This window comes from Taudactylus pleione, unplaced genomic scaffold (genome assembly GCF_031769625.1).
Source record: "Taudactylus pleione unplaced genomic scaffold, aTauple2 ptg000095l, whole genome shotgun sequence".
NCBI classification, from domain to species: domain Eukaryota; kingdom Metazoa; phylum Chordata; class Amphibia; order Anura; family Myobatrachidae; genus Taudactylus; species Taudactylus pleione.
Genome location: NW_028284497.1, coordinates 16,474,652 through 16,497,978, shown reverse-complemented (window position 1 = coordinate 16,497,978; position 23,327 = coordinate 16,474,652). Strand labels below are relative to the sequence as shown.

At 45.7% G+C, this 23,327-nt stretch overlaps 1 protein-coding gene across 1 annotated transcript in view; it reads right to left on the bottom strand.

Annotated features, from left to right (window-relative positions):
• The window catches only part of REC8 (REC8 meiotic recombination protein), a 115,318-nt gene that overhangs the window by 37,010 nt on the left and 54,981 nt on the right, over window positions 1-23,327 (bottom strand). Inside the window, exons 9-10 of the mRNA XM_088470254.1 lie at window positions 17,712-18,453; window positions 791-857 (exon numbers count right to left, since the gene is read on the bottom strand). Coding sequence (XP_088326380.1) covers window positions 791-857; window positions 17,712-18,453 — 809 coding nt within the window. The remainder of the gene's footprint in view (window positions 1-790; window positions 858-17,711; window positions 18,454-23,327) is intronic.

The window sequence follows — 23,327 nt, the reverse complement described above, 5'->3', positions numbered from 1 at the left end:
GCAGCCTCCAGCTGTTGAACTACAAATCCAAGCCTGCCTTGCACCAGTTTTAGCCTGGCCACAAAGCAAAACTGTGCAGGGCATGCTGGGATGTGTAGTTCTACAACAGCGGGGGGCCGCCTATTATCCACCCCTACCTTAATAGTACAGGAGCCGACCTGAAGACCACCAGCACTGAGCTGGTGCAAACTTCAAATCCTTTTGTGAAATGAAAATGGCATCAGTGGTGACGCTAGGGGGGTGCGGGCAATGCCGGGTGACACCATCTGAGGGGGTGGCACCAAAATAGTAGAGCTGCTCTGCTATTTTGATGTCACCCCCTCGGATAGTGTCACCAAGCAGAGCTGCAGCAGAGATGGATGATGCGCGCATCAGGGGGCATGGCCTTGTGGACACAAGGCTGTGCCTTAGGCACGCACTAGAGTTAAGTGAGACTCCGGGTGTCACCACACCAGATGACGCATCTCCTCCTTGCACCCCTTTGCACAGCAAGGATCGTCCCTAAAATATGCCTTATACATCCATTTAAAGATAGCTTTGCAAAATAACATTTTGCTTTGCACAGCAGCTCTGCAAAAGTAACCCCTCACTCCACCAACTCTTCCTCTTGGCCTGCGCTAATTTCTGCTCCTCCATGACCCTGCCATCTTGCTCTTGTTTTTGGCAGACGTCATGGCACACCTGTGCAGACTGAAGCACATGGCAAGACCAAAGCTCATTCTGCACCGTGCCACCTGTTTTGCATTACGGGAATGACCTCCTATATGTTTTCATAAGAGCTTTATTTTACCCTGACTTAGGCAACTGTGCGCCTGTTGGGGCTTCTCGTTCTCTCCTGCGTTTATCATCTACGTCCTCTGTGAAAACACAAAATGTTAAATACACCGTTATATGTTAATTAAAAAATCATGCAAGCAGTCCACAATACTATTGGAGAATCTGATGGATTTTATTTTTCAGAATATTATATTTAACATTACAATATAACAGTGGCAAATATCAACACTGGGGAACATTTTCTGTTACCTGAGGCCAACAACAAGATAATGCTATATTCTGCACATTTTTGCTGCAAAAAAAGTTTATTAAGCAAGTTCCACTGTTATTATCTTTTTAATCAGTCCTATAGGAAAACTTTCATACAGCTGTGTAATAGATCTATGGATGTAGTCCCCCTTGGCTGAGAACCATAGTGCATGCTGGCTCCCTGTTACAGATAATTTATGTTGTTGCATGTCTAATTAAAGATTTGTCAAATGCGGATAACTAATTTAAAGAGGATTTTTGGTAACCACAACTAAATCCAATTCACTGAATTCATCCAAGTGACTGCTAGACCTTGGGGGTGTAGAGGGCAGTTTCCAGGAACAGGAAAAACTTTCAAACTAATATTGAGTGTAGATTATATCCTCAATGCAAACACTGAAACCAGCAGAGTAAAAACAATACAGTGAAACAAAATAATGGAAATAGCTTTAACGGTGAGAACCAAAAATCATATTTTCTCCTTCTTCCTACAGTATCTGTGGGGCCAGGATAGACTTTGGGACTTTCCAAAGCTGCCCCTAGGGGTGGGTACACTCAGACAGAAATGCGTGCAAAACTTCACACCCAAAACTGGCATCCCTGGCTACAAACACATAAATTGTAAAACTTCATAAAAGTATGAACAGAGTAGTGACATGCAGTGAGGTCAATGGCTGGGGCGGCACACATGGAGATGGGTCTGAGTGCTGGGAGCCTGTCTCAACACATACTCACTGTAACTCTCCCCTCACAACACTAAGCTTGATTCTCCTACCTGCATCACTGTGTTTTCTCTTGCTGCTGCTGACAGCTACGGCTTCTAAACACTTCAGTGCACTTCCTGGTTACATGACACATCCAAGGTGTTCATCAGTGCTCAAGACTTGCCACCCATACTCAGATGCATGCCACTATTAGCTCTTTTTCTGTGCAGCTTACTGCCCATGGTGAGGGCCTCACCCCCAGCTCTGCAAGCAGTGTCTGACTATACAGAAGCGAGGCTGAGCTGTTGCTGCCTCATCTCTCTCATCTCCCTGCAGTCCCAGGGAGCTCCACAAAGCTGCTGAGTGTTAACTATGTGATTACAATAAAGAAGATGTCTATAAGTTATACATATCTTTTGTATTATTCTAATCATTTTTATATCAAATCTCAGGAGCATGATAGGGGAGGTTCTGCCTCCCCTGACTGCATGTCCCTAGAACAGAGGGCCAGGTGGCCACCCTGGAAAACTGTCCCAATGAAGCACAGTGCCTCCCAAATAAGAGGCATGAGCCACAAAAGTCAGGAATAGGGACCTGGGGGTATTACCAAAGTGCGCATTTATAGAAGTGGAAATGTTGCCCTTAGCAACCAATCAGATTCTACTTATCATTTATCTAATACCTTCTAGAACAGGGATGGGGAACCTCAGGCCCAGAGGCCATTTAAGGCCTCCAAAATCATTTGGTGTGGCCCTCTGAGCTTTTTTCTGCTAGCCTCATCTGGCTGGCAGGGTGCCTAGAATGGCACCCTGCAGCCAGAATCTATGGAGCAGTGCCACCTAGAGCATCCTTAGGATGCTTCAGCCAGTCACACTGCTGCCCTTGCAACTCCCCGGAGCATCCTCAGGATGCTCCGGGCATTGCAGTAATCACCAGCAATTGTTGCCCCGCCCTTATGTGACATCACATGGAGGGGGAGTGGCCTGCACCAGGCCCTCGGCAGAAGAAAGGTTCCCCACCCCTGTTCTAGAAGATAATAGCTAGAATCTGATTGGTTGCTATGGGCAACATCTCCATTTCTAAAAACCTGCACTTTAGTAAATATACCTCCTGATCTGAAACATATGCTTAATGAAAAGTAGCTGTGATCCAACCATCCATTTAGTCACCAGACAACCTCTCTTTTGTGCATTTTATAGTATAAGACTCTTCCGCTACAGAGCTGATCTAGCCACATACTGTAAATGGATTCCTGGAACACCAACGTACGGGACTCTACAATGCCAGGTTCTCTAATAAATGGACAGTACTACAACACGTCTGGCTGTACTCCATCTCCGCAGATCTGTTGGGAGATTGGTGACCTTTGTGTCGCAGCTGCTCACACAGAACATCGCCACTGCCTGGTCTGAGGTACACAGGGAGTTTGTTTGTATATGCTTCTTTTCACTGTATTGTACTGTATATGGATTACATTTCTTTTTTATAATTTATTGTGATATTTGTATTTCTCTATCAGCCACGGGGACAGTGGGAACCATGGGTATAGAGTGGAGCAGGTGTAGCCTGGGCACCAACTAGTTAATTTTTTTTTACCCAGCAGCACAGGCTTCCTCTCCCTTATCCCCTCCCCCTCAGAGAGCCAGTTTTAGTTTGGTGCCTAAGGAGTGGCACATTTTTAGGGGCTGCTGTCATTGACACCCCCGCTGCTCCACTGCTTCCCCTGTCCTGATGGCTGGAGCACTGACAACAGGGTCAGTGACCCCAGCCAGCTCCTGCTCACACAGACCGGAGCCCAGCCACGGGCAGAACGCCGGGGAATCGGCCATCTGCTTGCAAGGAGGCAACCGGCGGTGCTGGCAGTGGGGTTCCGGCCATCTCCGCATCTCCACTTGACCACCAGGGAAGCAGGCTTTAAAGGGAAGTGTTCTTTCTGAGCAGAGCACATTTTCTGGGGCTGGCCAGACAGTAGAGCTTATTTCCCCTTCATGCTAGGGACCTGGAAGTGACGTGAGTGAGGGCGGAAGTACAGTTCCATGCCCATTAAGGCCACTTAAAGGAGAAAGTTGTCCCCTCTCGGGCTTGCTAAGCTCGCCATAAGGTTATATTCCCCCTCTATGCCCACTTAGAAGGTAGGGAATGACGCTGGACATTGGCTGATGACATCAGGGTCCTCTCCGTGAAGGGTATTTAGACATTACCTTGGCCAAACAGGGGGAGACCAGCTTGTCCCGTTGGCTCCTCCCCATCCCTTGGCATGTACACATGATACCCGCCACAGAGCTGATCCTCCTCCTCTCTCTTCCCCTCTGCAGAAGCCACATGGCCATTTTCACATTGAGAGAGACATGGGCTTCTGACTCCCATATACCTCACAACCGGGTGTCAGGCTATAGTATCAGGCTCCTTTCTCCCCTGTTGGGGTTTGATTATTGAGCAGTTATTGCCCTTTATTGCATTATTCAGCATGGAATGTTTTGTCTGTTTGCTTGTATTTACATAGTACTGTGTTTCTCTATTACACCTGTGACTATTCTTAAACCATGTCTCATTACTTCTTGAATGTGTCTACTTAACCTCTGTTAGTACTTGACCTCTGTTAGTGGGTAGTTAAAATTTTACTTAACCTCTATTTGTTCTTAACCTCTGTTGGTGGTTAGTTAAATTTGGGGTATACACTTATTTGTGTATAAGGTTTCCATTACTTCAGTGTTTTACTGCTTAAAGGTTATATACTGTACAGTACCATTTATTCTCTTAGGTGATCCTTTCAACATTCATTGTCTTTTCCCCTCTACACCCACTTTTGTTGTTATTATTACAAAGTGTGTAGGTTACTTCCTGGTACGGGTTCAAATATATTACTTAAGGATTCTGACGCCACGCCTACGGTGGAGGTGCCTCTTTTTAGATGGAAGAAAAACGAGGCGGCGTTATTTACTTCCTCTCCTCAATTTTAGGATCTCCTGGCAGAGGCCTGAACACACCCTAACAAGCATTTCCATGTATCAAAGTGCATTTTGAATTTTTACCCTCTCTCAACTGCAGATAGGGTCAAAAGGGACCCTCTGGTGGATACCCACATAGCCCATTTGGTCAAGTCCTCTACCCTGACTATCCTGAATGCTTCTCTTAAGGATACTAGGAATAGGAAGTTGAAAGTTTTTCTAAAATCCATCTTTTCCAACGCTGATGCAGCTCTTCATAAGGCTCTAGCCTCTGCTTGCGTGGCCAAAGCTCTAGGACGTTGGGCTGATTCTCTTGATCAAGGCATTCGCAATGGTACCCACTGATCTGAACTACTGTCCAAGGTGGACCTCATTTGTGAGGCCACTGACTCCTTTCCTCCAAGGTCTTGGCTCCTGCAGTAGCTGCTAGACGAGCGCTCTGGCGGCATAGGAGGCCGGACTCGGATTCCAAAAGGGTTCTGGAAGCCTTACCTTTCTCACATACAGGAATATCTTGTTCAGGCCCTTTCGGCTGCAAGGCAAAGCCAGGGGACAGTCCTACTTGAGGTCACAGGGCCCCTCCTCTAAGGTTTCCAGGTTCAGAGGCCGCCAGTCCTGGTCAACCTTTCATCCAGCTCATAAACCTGCCAACAAGCCATCTGCTTGACATGGCGGGCCCCCTCCTGGGACCCTATGTTTCCGGGATCATGCTCCAAGCCAGTTCTTCTTCGATGGACACACTCCCACCTTCATCTTCGGTCTCAACGGATTCCCGGTAACGTGCTATCACACCTTTCAAGGTTGATGGTCAACTCAGGTTTTACTCCAGATCAACATCTTGGAGCTTCGGGCTGTTACAAAACCCTATGTCAGGCCAAGTTCTTTCTCCAGCACAAACCTGCCAAAGTTCAGTCCAACAATGCGACGGCTGTCACATACTGTATATAAACCATCCAGGCAGATCCCGCAGCCAAGGGGCCATGAGGAAGGTGAGCCGTGTTCTTCACTGGACTGAGCGCTTCCTTCCAGCTCTGTCTGGGTTCACATCCCAGGAGTCCAAAATTGGGAAGCAGACTTCCTAAACCACCAGGATGTTCATGCGGGCGAATGGTCTCTTCACACAGAAGTGTTCCAGATGTTGCTGAGTCGCTGGGGGTGTCGAAACATAGACATGATGGCCTCTCATCACAACAACAAGCTTCCTCTGTACTGCTCCTGCACCAGGGATCTGGTAGTTTTTCTGGTGGATGCCCTAGCAGCCGAGTGAATGCTATCATTCCTTTACGTCTTTCCTATAATCTCTTTGATCCTGCAGGTTTTCCGCAAACTGAAGTTTAAGGGCGGCATGGCAATTCTCGTCGTTCCCGATTGGCTACATGGATCTTGGTATGCCGACCATCTCAGCCTGTCCGTGGCGTCTCCTTCTCTGGCTGGATCTTGGCCGTCTCTCCTACTCTCTCTTGTGGCTCTTGAAACATCCATCCTGAGGGAAAAAGGTTTCTCCACCTCGGTCTTCTGTACTCTGCAGAGTGCTAGGAAACCATCCTCAGTTAGGATCCTATCACAGAGTCTGGCGGACCGACTATGACTGGTGTGCGTTCTGCCATCTTAACCCTCGGGTTTTCCATTTGTCTCGGAATCCTGTCCTTTATGCAGGCAGGCTTGGATTTGGACCTTCGGTCGGTGGACCCGTGGGATCTGACTTTGGTGTTGACAGCCCTTAAGGCTTCCCCCTTTGAGCCTTTGTAAACAGGGGACCTCCATTGGCTTACCTTGAAAACGGTCTACCTACTCGCCACTGCCTCTCCCCGAAGAGTGTCTAATTTCAGTGCATTATGCCATTGTCTTATCCAGGTGAAAGATAAGGAAGGGAGACTTCCATATTTTTCACCCGGATCAGGCGGTTCTCAGGATACTTCTTGGCTACCTTCTGAAGGTCCTGTCCCATGTCCACATTAATCAGGAAATTGTGGTACCCTCCTTTTCCATTCCTACAGTAACTGTTCTCCGGCGTTGGGCTCCCTGGATGTGGTTAGGGCTGTCCGTCTTTAAATACAATGCAGGTTGTCCAAAAATCGGATTCCCTATTTGTTCTTTATGACTTCAACAAACAGGGCTGGCCAGTCTCCACACACTTTGGCCCGACAGCTTTGCTTCAATATCCGTCATGCCTACCTTATGGTGGACCAACCGGCCCCATTGTGTACTCATTCCACCAGGATGGTGGGGACTTTGTGGGTGGCTAGGTGTGGCACATCTGCTAAGCAGCTATGCAAGGCAGCCATGTGGTCTTCCGTCCACACTTTCATCAAATTCTATTTCTTTGATATCTTGGCTTCATCTGATGCTGGGTTCGGGCGTAGAGTATTGGGCACAACACAGGAGCATCCCTTCCCTTAGATGGACTGCTTTGGACGTTCCATGGTTCCAGTGTCTCCCATGTGTGCTTGATGTATGTGTGCCAGTCTTCCTTCTCCTCCCTCTCCTTGGGCTTGTTAACTAAACTGGTTCTGGCTGAGGGGGTGGGGTATATGGGAGAGGGAGCCTGTGCCGCTGGGTAAAAAAAAGATTAACTAGTTGGTGCCCAGTCTCCCATGCTCCGCTCTATACCCATAGTTCCCAGTGTTCCACATGGACAAAAGAGAAAAGGATTTAACAGGAATGTACATAAATCCCCTTTTCAATACTGTAGACTGTTTTGGGTATTTACAGTTTAGTGAACTTGGCAGCTTTTTAAAAATTGGAGGGCAGCTAAATCATGACAAATATACCCAAATTTAATTATGTCTGCTATAAATCTCCATACACATACCAAGTATTGTTAATTTTCGAGGAGATCTGTATTATGTGGCATGATAATGAATTGAGAGCAGTATTGTGTGGCATATTAGAAATTTGGAGCATTACTGTCATGCTTATTATTATTTAGGGCCTCTACTGCTTGGCACAATAGGAGTAGGGGCACTATTGGGTTGCAGAATATTAAATATTGACACTAGTGTGGCATAATAAAATGTGGGCACTACTGTGTGGCATAATATAACTTGTGAGCACTGCTATGCGGCATAATATGAATTGGGGGCATTATATGTGCTTGCATTGGTTTTTCCGGGTGCTCTGGTTTCCTCCCACACTTATAAAGTATCACATTTATTATTTTAATTCAGTGCGATAATTGTCCAAAAGTTTGCACTTCTAAACTCCTCATTGATCAGCACACTGACCAAAACAATCCTAGAGTGAACACTATAATGGTGTACCACAATCATCTTGGCTAATCTGGTGTCAACAGAATTACCATGATCCCTCCCCTTTGACATTCTTTTCTCCAAAGAAGCCACATAAGCATATGGTTATTGGTGGGGAAAGAATCACTAACTGGAAGTGTTATGGCATTCATCAGGACTGGATCCCTGACCCTCCCCATAAAGTTAAACCTTGGTGCTCAGCCAGGAGGCCATCAGGTGTATCTCTCTTAGACCCCACCACTCCAACAGTTGCCTGAACACCTATTGGTGGAGAGACCACTCCCAGGGATGAATGGTATGCAAGCTCAGATAGTTGGCTTCTTAGTTCCCTACCCCTAGGATGAAAACTGACAATATCACAGGAATATCTCCTGAGGCTCCCGGCAGTGCTGTTCTTACCAGCCCTGTTACGGCGCTCCCAAGAAGCTTCAGGTTCCCACTCTGCTAAAGGATCCCAAAGAAATCGTTGAGCAGAGTACCGAGCACCTCTCTTCGTTTCAGGACTGTCACAACTCAAGGATAGATAGCGGATGCTAGCCTGTATTTTGGGATTGGCGAGACATTTTACTGACTCTAACGCGTCTAATGCGCTGGCAGTGTTCACCAGGGACCCCGCAAGGAAGCCCTCATATTCCCTAATACAGGTGCTAGTGTACTCTGGATTCAAGGGTGTACAAGGAGACATATAAACATAGTTGACAAGCGGGGTCAGGACCAGATGGACAATACGATACTAGGAATCAGACAATATTAAGGTCAGGAACAAAGCAAACGTCAGAACCAGAATACCAATCGCAGTACCAGGGAGAAGACTGAATCAGGTCACGGACAAGTCAAGGTCAGGAACAAGCAGGAACAATCACGGATAGAAGAATGCTGTAATAAGGTTGGGTAGCCTCTACTCTGGCGCCAGTGTCCTCAGGAACCTCCTTATATAGGAGAAGGCTAGAGTTTTGGGGCCCATGTGATGTCATTCCCCAGTGCGCCTGGCCCTCTAAGAGTATTTCTGAGCGGCATGTGCGGCCCTATGGGAGCCGCAGCCACTCGCCGGAAGAGAAGCAACCAGCCGCCGGAACTGCACACAGCGTGTCCCGGGCGGCTGCAGAACAAAGGAGCCGGCAGAATGTTGATGCAGCGGGCGCCGGGAGCTAGGTAGATGCCGGGATACGGCACGCTGCAACAAGGACCATTGTGATATGATGTGCCTCGTCCAAGGACCAAAGTCTCTGCAGGTAAATGTATAGTCTCCCCGCTCCCCATTCCTGCAGACTGGCATCTATAATTACAATGATCCAAATCCACATGGAAATATGTAAAAAAAAAGATGGTGTCTGTTCAGTCACTAAAAAACAGACGGATCGTTGGTAACAGTTTGAGAGACTTGCCCACCAAATGAGACTTAAACTCAGACCACCCTTCTTAAGGATCCATGAGTGGAAACAAGCGAACAGAACTGCCTCGAAACAGGATAACATCCTTAATTGCACTGGAGAACTGGCACCTGTCTGTAGCGAAGAGAGCTGACACCTGTCTCCGGATGACTAAAATATTCTCCTCCATTAGAAAAACCCTGTAAGATTTAGTATTGAAGGCCCAGAAAAATCATGCACTGGAAAGAGACATGACTAACCTTGGGAAAATTTATCACCTAGACGTGCGCCTTCAATGTCTGCTTACTCAGAGGCAGATGGGTCCAGATAAGAGACTGATCTCACTTTTAACAGCAGATACGGGTAACAGTCACCTCTATTCAAACAAAAAAACCCTGGCATCACTGCCATTATATTGGCGAACATCCTCGGATGTGTGGCCAGTCTGATGGGCAGAGCTTTGAGCTGAAATGCCCATTATGTCTATGGAGGTGAGAAATTCTTCCCAGTCCATTATATATATTGATAATGCATCGAAGGGATGCCATACTGAATTTGGGGACCAGCAAGTTTAAGTTCAGAGTCTTGAGATTCAGAAAAGGCTGAAAATATAAATCCAGTTTGTGAACCAGGTAAGAATTGAAGTAAAATCCCAGATATCCCTGTTCCTGACTAAAGCAAGGTCTGAATGGACCCCTTAAGGGTTAGGCATCTGACTTTGTCCTTTGGAAGAGATGTTACAGAAATGTGTATGGGTGGTGTAGGTTCCAAGAGGTCTAGAATCTAATATCTTACAACAATATCTCCTACCCATCAATCTTATGAAAAATATGACCACTGGTCCCAAAACAGAGCATACAGGCCCCCACCACATGGTCCAGACTGCTCCCTCTTTGTTGACTCCCATGGGTTCCACTAGTTAGTATAATCCCTGCATGAGGCTTCTCTAGTGTTCCCAAAGAAATTAAACCTCTGTCCCTTATGCTGCCCATCCACTACACGACAGAAACGACAGCACGATTACGAGCAGTCGTTCAGTGCAGGCTCATCAATCATCTGGTAACATGCTGAACCTGACGTTATCGTCAGATTGACCAGCATGTTTGCCCGATGATAGATGTCCAATACGACCAGCGTGCATGCGCATGGCTGGTCATATTATACTGCACGATTTGCGGGCAATTACCAAGCGAATGAGCGATAATGAGTTCACACTAACTGTATAGGGAAGAAACCATTATGGCCATATTCTTCTGCATGGAGCTGACCTAGGGAGGTTCCTAATCAACCACCCGATTGTCCTGTTGGGGCAATGGAGCCTGGGGGAAAGGAGTACCAACCTGAGGTGGGGTTAATACTGGGTCGGGCTACTGAGCCCCCTGAAGAAGATGAATGAGAAATTTGGTTACTTGCCTCCAGAGTACCACCTGACTGACTTGTTAACCAGTGCTTTGATGAAGTGCATGAATCTGCCAGATAGGTACCTCCACCCCAGATTCATATTCTCCAGATGTGCTCAACCCCAATTTGCAGCTTTAAAAGTCTCACACAGACAACCAGATTCCAGAGAGACCAAGACAACTGGTATAGCAGAGCACCTGACCACCAGCAGATTTTGATCTCGGGGTTGTTCTTATTCTTACATGGATAAGAATGGAATAAATAAACCAAAACTCTGTAGAACAGAATCAGCTATAATGAGAGTTGCCTACCAGCCTGGCACAGGATAAAACTATCTTCCTCTCAGATAAACTCAATTATTGTCTCCGAGAGAGCAAAATAACATACAAGCCTATGCTCAGCATGTAAAAATAGAGCACACCCAAGAACTATCAGTCAAGAAGCAGCAAACAAATTGATAACAAAAAGCACCACCTATGCAGCACAACAGAAGGCTGAGGAAGGAAGACGGGGAATCTTTGATGGCTTTTTTGTCCAGGAAAACCTCAAAGAAGTGTTCTTGGGCAGACATGGTGCTGCATAGGAAAGCTTTGCCTCCACGTCTGGCCATAGAGACAGACCCTTCATCTGGTCTCTGTAGGTCCTGCTCATCTCCCAAAGCATGGTGATTTTGCGGCGATGTATTGATAGAATCAAACCAAAAATCGCAATGCTGCAGAAGTGATAAACTTTTCTGTTCCACAGCGTGTACTGAGCAATCACTGGGTTTTGTTTTTACTTTGCATGCGTGTTTAACAGCTGCAATAACCACGCATGCGTAAAATAATATTGACTGCGAGAAAGATCAATACATTTTCACAATAATTGTCTGTATTAAATAGACGTGGCGATCCCGTACCGATTGGGACTGCCGATTAGCCACCCCTAGTCCAGGGTAACTTTACATAGTGTGAGGTGCCCAGATGCACCTGGACACCAAAACCCTGAGAGACCGGTATGGTTCAAATCCTGACGCCGGAAGACCGGCAACAGAGAAGATCCCGACAGGTAATTAAGGTAAGTATAACTTACCATCTCTCCCCCCCACCTAACCCTCCCTTAGCTGTGCCTAACCCTAACATACCCTCTTAGTGCCTAACCCTTCCGTAAGTGCCTAAACCTAACCCCCCCATCCCCTGCAGCCTACACCTAACCCTCCCAGGGGGTGCCTAACCCTAACCTGCCCCCCCGGGGGGTGCCTAACCCTAACCCCCCCTTCCCCTAGCCTAACCCTAACCCTCCCGGGGGGTGCCTTACCCCAAAGCCCCCCGGGAGCCCCTAACCTAACCCTCCCTCCGCGGCTGTCCATGCCCGCCGCCCCGCTTACCTTCGTTCAGTATGCCAGGCTCCTGGCATAGGGATAATGATAGACCTGGTTGCACAAGCTAAAATAAGGAATAATAAGAATTAAATTAAAAACAAAAAACTCACCAAGGCTGCTTCTGTAGCCACATCTATGATGGTGCCCACTCCTTGGGCACAACACTAAAAATTATGAGAAAAAACTAGTTTGAAAGATGTACCTGCTCCTATAACAGCGCCATCTACTGCCCCAAAGTCTAGTAGCGTTTCCCAGATTGGATGAAAGAGAAATGTTCTGTTATTCTGATTAGTGATGAGGCTTGTAGAAAGATTATACATTATTTGTGACCGAATAAAAACTAATTGAAAGGAGCAGAGTAAAGGAACCACCTAAGTGAATTGCCTGTGGTTTTTGTTGCAGCACAAACTGATCTGTGACTTGTGTGCAACCACCTCCTATCTGGCACTCCCATCTATCATCTGTCTTAGTTTCAATCTGTCTAAAATGCTGCAGTAATACTCCTCTTCCTTTCTCTGCAGGCCACATATGCCTCAACACTGTTCTCCCCATACCCTACAGAGTACAATTAAAACTGTCCAGCCTCCCCTACACCTACAAAGTCCTCAACAATACCGCCCACATCATCTCAACATACTCTACTTAACACCGTCGCAGATCTGCCCCTAACTTGCACCTCACCTCCTCCCTGATAAACCACCTCTCACTCTAATCTACAAGATTTCTCTTGTGCCATTACCAACCTTTGGAATTTCCCACCACACCTGATCAGGCTCTCCCCAAACTTTCAATTCTTTAAAAGTGTTCTGAAAGCATACCTCTTTCTAGAGCCTACTGTACTCTGGGCCTGATTCAGCACAGGACGGAATTGCAAAGCTACATGCAAGCAGCTTTGCAAATCCGTCCTTTCAATTATGGTAATGCAGCAAGAGGGGTCATGCCTCCTGCATGCATTACTTATCCGTGCTACGTCCAAGGATGCAGCATCATATAATCTGCGATAACATTGGGCGGTTAAGTTACCCATGGGGTCACGCAAGCCAGCTGCTGCAAATACAACAAAGAGGCCATGAAATCACCGTCATAAGACGGAGATCCTGGCCTCTTCCATATCCCCCAACACTGGTGACACGCCTCTGTTTCGGGAACTTGAGGCCGTCGCTGCCCCTTCCCGCCCACAAATGGCAGCAGACTGACAATCACTGCTGTTTTGCATGCGAGCACGAAGGACCCGTACTGCACATGCACAGTACAGGTCAGCCTGCGCAGATTCCCGACCATCAGGGATCTGTGTTCAGCAGATAAGGCCCTCTAACCTATACTACTTACACTTTTACATACTTGCTGCTTCCCCAATCTCCTGTCTGACTTGCTGCACTCACTTCTCTTGTCAAAGTTCTGCAGTATGCTGACTAGATTGCAAGCTTTATCAAGAGGATGGCCCACCTTTTTGTGTTCAGGTCAGCATTTCTTTTGTCTGACCTGTTTTCCCATCTCTAGCGCTGTGTCTATAATAATAAATATGTTGTTCATAGGGGTGAATTTACCATGCCGGGAAATTCAATAAGCGTGGTTTACCGGACCCCCCGCATTTAACTACTGAGGTGGACTTTTCCTTGCAGCTTCAGAAGCTGCGAGAAAAACTCTTGCGAAAGGCACCAGCGGGGGGTTAACGTGCTGAGAAAATCCATTGATTCCGAAGCTTACATGGAATCAGTAGGTTAGCATGCATTACCCCCAGGGGGATGCTGTGAGCCTCTAACCCGGCATAAATCCAGGGGTGGTGCGATCAGTGTGATGGCTCCCCCCCACAGGCAGATTAGACTGCTGCTGCAGCGGCAGTCTCCCTGGTTTCCCACTGCAGCACAGCACACAGTAGAGTGTGCTGGGCTGCTGACAGGTAAGAGAGAGGGGGGTAGCGTCGGATCCGGGTCCCCCTGCCGGGCCCATCCAACAAGCCCGGGCTTGGGTAATTAGTACCTTCTTCTCCCTCTCTACGCCCCTGTACAAGGGCCCCGAGATTCCAAGGGACCCCAGTCACTCTGTCACCTGTGCCAGTGTGTGGTGATTGTGGGGTCCACGCCGCTGCAGTAATAGGAAGAACCGTGGCGGCCCTTAACTTGAATCTCCCGGCCGGCTCAATAAAGTAGTTTTTTTGGAGCAGTGGATGTGATGTCATGAAGACACAGGGGAGGATCTGAGGCAATGGAGAGATGGGGGATACTGAGGCTATGGAGAAACACAGGGGAGGAGCTGAGGCTCCTAGAGAGACTCAAGGGGGGCTGAGGCTGCTCGAGAGACATGGTAAGATGAGACAGCTGAAGAGATACAGGGGGGAAGGGACTGTGGCACAATAATCTTCATTAGGACACCAATTAAAAAAACATATTACCTCTGTTGTATGATGATGACATTGGTTATATTCCTACTTAAACAGGCATCTTCCTGGCGATGCAATTGCCTACATGAATAGTGAATACAGGGCCTGATTCAGAGTTGGGAATAGAGAGAGAGATAGCACTTAACTGTGTACCTGGACAAACCATGTTGCAATGCAAGGGGTGTAAATACATAATTTTTTTTTGCATGTGGGGTAAATACTGGCTGCTTTTACATGTAGCCCACAAATACTGCACAGCTTTATTATTACTCTACAATTTAGATGTCAGTTTGGACACCTCCCTCCCAAACTAAATCTCTCTGCACATTTTAAATATGCCCCACCTGCAGTGCAGCATGGTTTCACCAAGATGATCAGTTGCGAGAGATATCTCACTCTATTCCCAAGTCTGAATCAGGCCCACAGTCTGAAGTTATTGTCTGTCCAGGGATGATCCATTTCTTTAGAGATTCACCGTTGCAGAGGTAAGAAAAGACTCAAGCCAACCGGCCTGTACCAAATGCAGAGGGATGGGGTGGGGGCAAGAAAAATGAGTGTGGTGGCCCCAAGGTCTGTGTTGCCAGACATCGCTCCAACCCAGCTCTGGCGCTGCTGTCCGGGGACGATTCTGCTTTTCGCCAGGCCACGCCACCACCAGCAGCACTCCCAACTGCAGCGAGGTAACAGCTGCCGCATTGCTGCTGGGAGAGCTACTGTTGTCAGCAGGGCCGGTGCTAGGGGTCTTGGCACCCAGTACTGTTCCATGCTCCTACTCCGCCCCTTCCCTCACTGCACCCTCCCCCTGTGCATATAATAATTATGGTAGCAGGTGGGTGGAGGGTGGGGAACTTCTTCAGCTCGACCTCGACGCCCCTGTGTGGCTGCACACAAGGAGTGTGCCTGGAGCCAGCCCTGGCTGGTGGCAAAGGCTGGAGATAAGCAGAATCAGTCCCTGCACTGCCTGAGAGGAGGTTCTCTAGCGTCTGCCGGAGGGCAGGTAGGACTAGTGCTGCTGTTGCTGCCTCACGGAGGTGCAGGAGGAGGAGCAGGCACACACACAATGGGCACAGCCAGTGGGGCATCGCTGACAAGAGGGAGAGGACCTCCCTGTCTTAAGTGCCCTTGGCCCCCCGAAGGCTTAATCCGACCCTGATGCTAGTTTTGTTAATTAATAGTTAGAGAATTATAGTACAGGAAGGCATTTATTAGCCCATGGAAGGTTTGTCATTGGAATGTTAATTCCACTGAGAAGAAGAGATTGGTATAGGTCATTAGAATGCATCTCAGAAGACATCCTGGAACCAGTATGTCCAATTCACCTGTACCTTTAGCTAGGGTAACTTTGGCAGCAGACAATGTGATTACCTCACAGGAGATTAGGACACACACAGCCTTTGTCGATCTGCAGCCAGAGGAAGCCAGCACAGTGGAAGATAATCAACCACTGCTTTATTCAGCCTCACACAGATGTGTCTACACCATATTAAAGAAACATCACATTTCACATGGTTTATTGGATATGCTAATGATAGCTGGGATAGTACAAAATCAGAGATATATCTGAAATAGACACAGGTCAGATTTTGAAATCACTCAGACGTATAATAACTATGAAGTATCTCAACAATACCACATCACACAGCGTCATATATACAGTCATATTGTAGATAAACTAGCAGAGATTAATATGAACACCGCATATCTTAAGTAATCATTCCACCGGGGGAGTTAAGAAGAATCATTTTATTTTAAGCTAAATGTGTGTCGCCACTCTCGGATGGATTGTGGATGCGGCCCGTATTTAGGGAATTGGCTAGACCTATGCCTGAGGTGCGGAGTCTAATGTGCCGGCGGTATTCACCAGGGACCCTCGCAAGAAGGTATGGACTTGGCTGCGTTCGACACACAGGTCACGACACTCAGGTTAGGTTCCCCCATACAGGTACTGGTGGACTATGGATGAGGTGCAGAAGAATAAACAGGCCGGGTCAAAATCAAACAGACAACACGGTACCAGGGAGCAGACGTAAACGGGTCACAGGGAGCAGCCGAGGTCAGAACCAGATACCAGGAGTAGTACAAGGGGTCAGACGAATTCGGAGTCACAACAAGCCAAGGTCAAGATCAGGATAACAGGTATGTACTAGGAACGCTGGAGTATGGTACGGAGCCTATACTCTGGCACCTGTCTGGTGCCAGAGACTTCCTCTTACAGAGGAAGTTCAACTCTCGCGCCAAACGTGACTTCGCGTTTGGCGCAGCTGTCCCTTTAAATTTCTTTGCAGGACGGTGCACGCGCTCCTAGGAGAGCCGCGGCCACCTGCACTTCCAGCCGGCATGAGGGGGACCCGGAGCGGACGTCACGGCAGCAGGCACCGGGGACCCCACCTGCTGCCCGCCGCAGATATCAGTGCTGCCGGACCCGGTAAGTGGTAGCTGGTGTCTGGCGCACTGTGACAATGTGACTGAAGCAGTTCGAGGAGGGTCCCAGAACTAATTAACTATTCAACCAGACAGCCGAGACTTTAACAACATCATTCTAGGTGTGATGTTCTGCTGATAAAATGCATGAGCAGCTTTTGCTCTGGGTTCAAACTCTGGGGTTCAATCTGATTGCGGAAATGTTCCATGACTTTTGCTATGCCCCCAGCACAGCACGGACTTAGCTGCATGTTAATTCTGTATGTTTCCCTTTTTATTTTAAATTGCAATACATGTATGTACCTTTTTTCTTTGTAACATTTCTATAACTAAGCATTGTACTCTTTTTGTAAATAAAGTATTCTTTATTAGTCTATTTCGTATATGCTCCAAAACCCGGTCTTTGAAGAGATTATTAGACTGCTAGGGCTAAGCTATGTCTATTTTTAATTGCTAGAAGCAGGGGGCGACCGATTAACTGAATGGGAATTATGTCGCCGGGCCTGTGCCATTGTGTTAGAGTGAGGGAACCTGTGGCCCCTTTAAGTATCACAGGTAGTGGCAGAAGAAAGTGTGTTATTATCTAGGTATTCAAATTACAGCATTCTGGCCATAGTCTGCCTGCAAACACAGCCAGGGATACTTACTGAGGACCCTGACAGTAATTGACACACATTTTGTACAAAAGTTCAGCTGAAAAATGTGCTTCATGCAGGCAAGCCTACTCTTTGTCATCTGGCGCTGAGATAGTAAAAATTATTTATTTTATTGGTATAGCTATTTAGAAATTCTTATGTTTTAACTAAAAGCATGTTACTGAATACATCAGTCTTTATATCTTTCCTTTTCTTACCCTCTTTTTCTGGGCTCAATCTTTCTGTTTCTCTTCTTCTTTTCTCTACCTCCAAAGACTCTTTTAGACGTTCAAGCTCCTGTTCAGCTTCTCTGAGCCGCTGTCTGAATCTATCACGTTCTTGCAGGCGCTCCCTTTCCCTTTTGATTTCACTAATGCGCAGCTTTAATCTTTCAGCCTCCCACTGGCGTTGGCTTTCCTTTTCTAATGTCTTGAGGTATTCAATTTGTCGTTGTTTTTTGAGTAAGACCTCTTTTTTAGCCCCTGAACTTTGGAGATGTTTCAGCTCTCCTACAGCTTTTTTCATACGCTCCATTTCTCTATCGATCTCCTGTTGGCGCTTTTTTTTACTTTTTGCTCTCTCTGTCCTCTCTCTCTCTCTCTCAGATTCCTGTTGAAGCTCAGTTTGTCTTTCCTCTTCTTTGAGACGCTCTATTTTTCTTACCATTTCCTGAAGCTCTCTTCTTTTACTCCCAATTTCTATAATGCTCTCTTCTTCTCCCCTTGCATCAGGCTGGTATATTTGTTCCTCCTGCATCTCCTGACGTATTGCTTCTTCATCTTTCAGTAATTCTACCCTAGTGCGTGTCTTTTTGTCCTTTTTTGGCTCTCGAGTTGTGTCTTTTCGCTGTTCTCGCCTCTTACGTGGCCCAGATAAGGTTTCAACTTCAGGTAATTGAGGAAGGTCTGACACAAGTAATTCCAAGTCCAGTGCACTTACTTCTGGGAGATCTTGACCAAACTACAAGGTAAATGGACATTGATAAGTAAATTGCGAAGGACACATGCATAGTGGCATCCACTTGTGGTATGCTTAGCATGAGCTACAATTGGAATAACTGTTAAAATAGAGTATCATTGACTGGCTATTGAAAACAAATTCTTACACTGATCATCTTTTAGATTTGGCCTTGTTTGCTCCTTTTTCACCCAGTGCCCTACTTCACACTAAACCAACTGATATCCCTCTAGCTATCCTAACTAATGTTATTTTTAGAGACACATACTATACATGGACTTCAGTTAATCGTAAACTTCATAGTAACCCTTGCTACACTCCCTTTGTACCCCTATGGGGAAACCCAGCTTTCCCTCCATCTATAACAAATTATACTTATCGTCGATGGAAAGAAAAAGGTTTGACAACTGCTTCAAAAGTATTTGATCCTGGAGGACTACTCCTAACTTTTGATAAGTTGCAGCAATTATACCAGTTACCGAGGCAACACTTCTATATGTATCTTCAGACCAGGAATTATATATCTACTATTCGCAATAACACATTAGAGGGAACGAACTCTAACATACTCCATACACTCATAAAACAGGCATCTACAATTACCTATAAGATTAATATGCTATATAATCATTTGATAAGTGATAATTCCACGGTCTCTCGGACTTCCCTATTTGATAAGTGGAAAACAGATATTCCCTCAAAAATTGAAATACCAGATATTCTTAGTCATTTTGACTCTACTCTCAACTATTTACAATCTGCCTACCTTCAGGAGGTACATATACGCACGATTCATAGGGCCTATATTTCCCCAGCCCAGCGGAAGCATATGACAGACTCAGAACAGGGAATATGCCCGAAATGTGAGATATCCAATGCCACATTCTTTCATTGCATATGGGGGTGTAGAAAAATAAAAAATTTTTGGTGCAAAGTAATGCAATACTTAAATAATATGCTTTCTCTTCATCTAACCCCCAATCCATTAGCTTGTCTTTGTGGTCATTTTAAATGTTGAAATTTAGGTTCGGAAAAAACAGCTAAACTTCGGTTAGTAGTGACTCTCCTAACTATAGCAAAGAAGGTAATTCTCACTCATTGGATTAAGAGATTTTCGCCATCCCTTTCTGAAGTTAAAATTAAAATGCTAGAAATATTATATTATGATCGTCGCTCAACTATTCCTGACATTAATACAGGAGTAGATAAATTCTATCAAAAATGGGAGCCTTTTATTAACACTCTAGAAAAATCTTCTCAGGCTCACATTATGAAGCTTTTTGAAAATACTGACTGGTACCTCCTTAGGCGTATTTCATCTATGACATAAATAAATAAAATCTCACTTTATCTCCTAGGTCCTCCTATTTTATTTGGCTTTTCGATACCTGTTATTGATATCTATGTGTAGACGTGTTTGTGTATGTATTTATGTATGTATATGCATATGCATGTATGGATATATATATATATATATATATATATATGTGTCAAGTTTGATTCTAATCCAAAAGACGAGTTAGACAATTACTCTTCACTAGAATTCCTTCATTCTTTCTTCCCCCAAACGTATGTCTTCACCCTTTGTGTTCATCCCTTCCCCCTGTCTTGTCTTGTTTCTTTATTTCAGTCACTTATTATAAATAATCTGTTACTTCTTATTGGATAATTCTTCAGTTAATTGCAATAGATGTCCTTTTTTCATTCTGATATTTTACTACAATATTTTAGAATGATTTAAAAGAAAAGAGGCTGTTCAATGTAAACTCTATTAACGACATCATTTCTGAAAATGATTATGGGCGAAGTGATGTTTACTTTACTGTTGTTTGTTATTTGAGATACATTCTCTCTATCTTACCTTTCACCTTAGGAGGTGTAGGTTACCTTTCCTATCTTAATGTAATTCATTCAATAAAACTCAATAAACTTTATTAAAAAAAAAAAAAACTTAAAATAGAGATCAAAGTGTCAGAAACTTAGGAGGAGTCTTTCGGGAAAAGTGAAAGACTACTCTGATGTGGCCGGGATGGTATCCGCAGGGACAGTGTTTATCACTGTAGTACCGTGTTTCCCCGATAATAAGACCTACCCTGAAAATAAGCCCTACCCTTACTTTTGTAGCCCGGTCTAAAATAAGCCCTACCCCGAAAATAAGACCTACCTTTTTTTCTTTTTGAGCTGGGAACGCTGCAGAGACCAGCGTTCCCAGTCATGCAGTGCGCAGGTGACGTCATGACGTCACCCGCGCGCTGAGGATCCTGTGCGGCCGCGCCTGCTGGATCATATTAGATCCAGTCAGCGTGCGTCAAGTGAGAGGGACATCCCGGACGGCGGTGACTCAGGTAAGTACCGTACTTGCACTGCAATAAGGGGGCCTGCATAAAGGACACTGCTACGGGGGGGGGGCCTGCATAAGGGGCACTGCTACACAAGGGAGGCTGCATAAGGGGCACTGCTACAGGGGGGTGGGCCTGCATAAGGGGCACTGATACACAAGGGAGGCTGCATAAGGGGCACTGCTACAGGGGGGGCCTGCATAAGGGGCACTGCTACAGGGGGGCCTGCATAAGGGGCACTGCTGTCAATGTTAGTTAAAATAAGACCTACCCCGAAAATAAGCCCTATGGTGTTTTTTGGAACCAAAAAAAAAAATAAGACAGTGTCTTATTATCGGGGAAACACGGTAGTATGTAGTAATGTTACTGTAGTAATATGTAGTGGGAATCATTTAGTTAAAAAATAAAAAAACTCAGCGATACTGATTGTGATTATTAGCACATAGGCCACCTAGTCTGTAAAGCATTTAAAAAATATTCAGATTCAATGAACTACATTGTATGGGAGAAGGAAACTATGTATTAAAGTAGCAATCTTTAAAGTGACAGATGGTGAGTCACACAGTACTGTTCACAGCAATACAATGTTTGGTTTGTAGTACCACTACTACAATCTTATTGCTCAGTATAATATTGAATCGCATATGAGTCAATTTCTTACTATTTTGATGGAAATCCCTGTACCCTGCTATATAATAAATAATTAAAAATGGTAGGCATGTACCCGTAATATTTTTAACAAACTCCAGCCCTAGACAATCTGGGCTTGTTTCCTCTAAAACAGGATGGCAGACAGGACCCCAATTACACTAAATATGCAAAAAAGTGAAAACATACACATTTTGAAAACTTAATTAAAACCTCCATTAGACTCCATTAGAAAGAAAAAATATTATTTTATAATGACGTGTTGTATGGGATCCGGTCAAAATCCCAACAGTCGGGATGCCGTGCTTAGAATGGTGGCACCAAAATCCCGAAACCTGCCAGATTCCCGGAGCCAGCATCCCGACGGTAAGTACTGGGGTTAGGATTAGGCGCTAGGGGGAGGGTTAGGCACTAAGGGAGCAGGGTTAGGTTTAGGGTGCGGGGAGGGGAAGGTTAGGGTTAGGCAGCGGGGAGGGAGGGTTAGAGTTAGGGAGAGGGGGAGGGTTAGGATACTGACCGGCAAGTGTCGGTATCTTAAACCTGTCGGGATGCCGGCGTCGGGATTCTGACCGTCAGGATCCTGAGCGCTGGCATCCCATACCTAACCCGTGGAGTATAAGGACATTTCAGGGAGTCTTTTATTTAAAAAAAGATATGTAAATCTTGTGTTTGTTAAATTGCATATACCATACTAGTATTTTGGAACAATAAATTCGCTGGGTCGCTATTTATTGTTTCTGGTGTTGCAGAGATTTTTTTTTCCTCTCTCTTCTTACACCTTTCCACCTCTCCCTCTGTCCCCCTCTTCCCCAATCTCTCTGTCTGCCCAATTTCCCCTCTTCTTGTTACCTGTCTCTCTCTTCCCCTATTCCTCTGTCGAAGCTGGATTATTGGCTGAGACAAGATCAGTTTAAAATTGAATTGCAGCGACACCATCTTGCGACTGGCCGCAAGACGCCATCTTGGAAATGAGATCGCAAGACGCCATTTTGCGAATGGCCGCCTAAGCGCCATTTTAGATAAACTCACACTTTAGTACATGTGGCGATATTACTATTAGCATCATGCGATTGCATCTGTGACCATCGCCATAAGTTACGGCGATTCATCAAAAGCCCATTTCATGACTTTACGTAGTTTCCTGTACATAACGTCTGCTCTCACTCCAGGTGGCCCTGCTCGAATACAGCAAGAGGGTCGTTTGTAGCACCTTACATTAGCAGGCTTCCTACAATAAAATACCTTCAAAGCCAAGAGTGTTATCTGAGGTTTGGGTCTTGTAGCTGTGCTAATTTGCATTTACACAAGAACCTGGGAGAACAAAGGACTGTACTTTTGAGCCTGGGAAGGGTGGGGGCTGCTGAGAGAGAAATGTCAAAGATTTTTGAGAAATTTGGGTAGTTCTTATGAGCCAACTAATAAAGATTGGCGAGTGGTGTTAAGGGCCTGTCTACCACGCAATACCGACGTGAAAAATTTATCACGGATTGTGTATTGGATGGTGACGTTCTCTTAACAGACCAAGTAGACCAAGGTAACATTTCCCGCATTGTAACTCAATTGGGTATATATTTTCCGGTAGTAGTTAACTGGAACAAAATTTTCACCATTAAGCAAAAGGAGAGTGCATCTGCAGAAGATTATTGCGACCGGGCTCTGCAGGCTATCACCCAGTACACTGGGTTAGAAGATATTAAAGATAGCACTCACCACAGGGGAATGATAGTCATGGTACTCATGGACGGTCTGAAAGAGAATTTAAAGACTCGGGTTCAGACCTCACTACCTGGCTGGAGGGGAGTCACAATAGATACCCTCACAGAATCTGCCATAGAACATGATAAAAACATCTCAAAGAAGAGAGAGACCCAGAGCGAAAAACAAATGGCT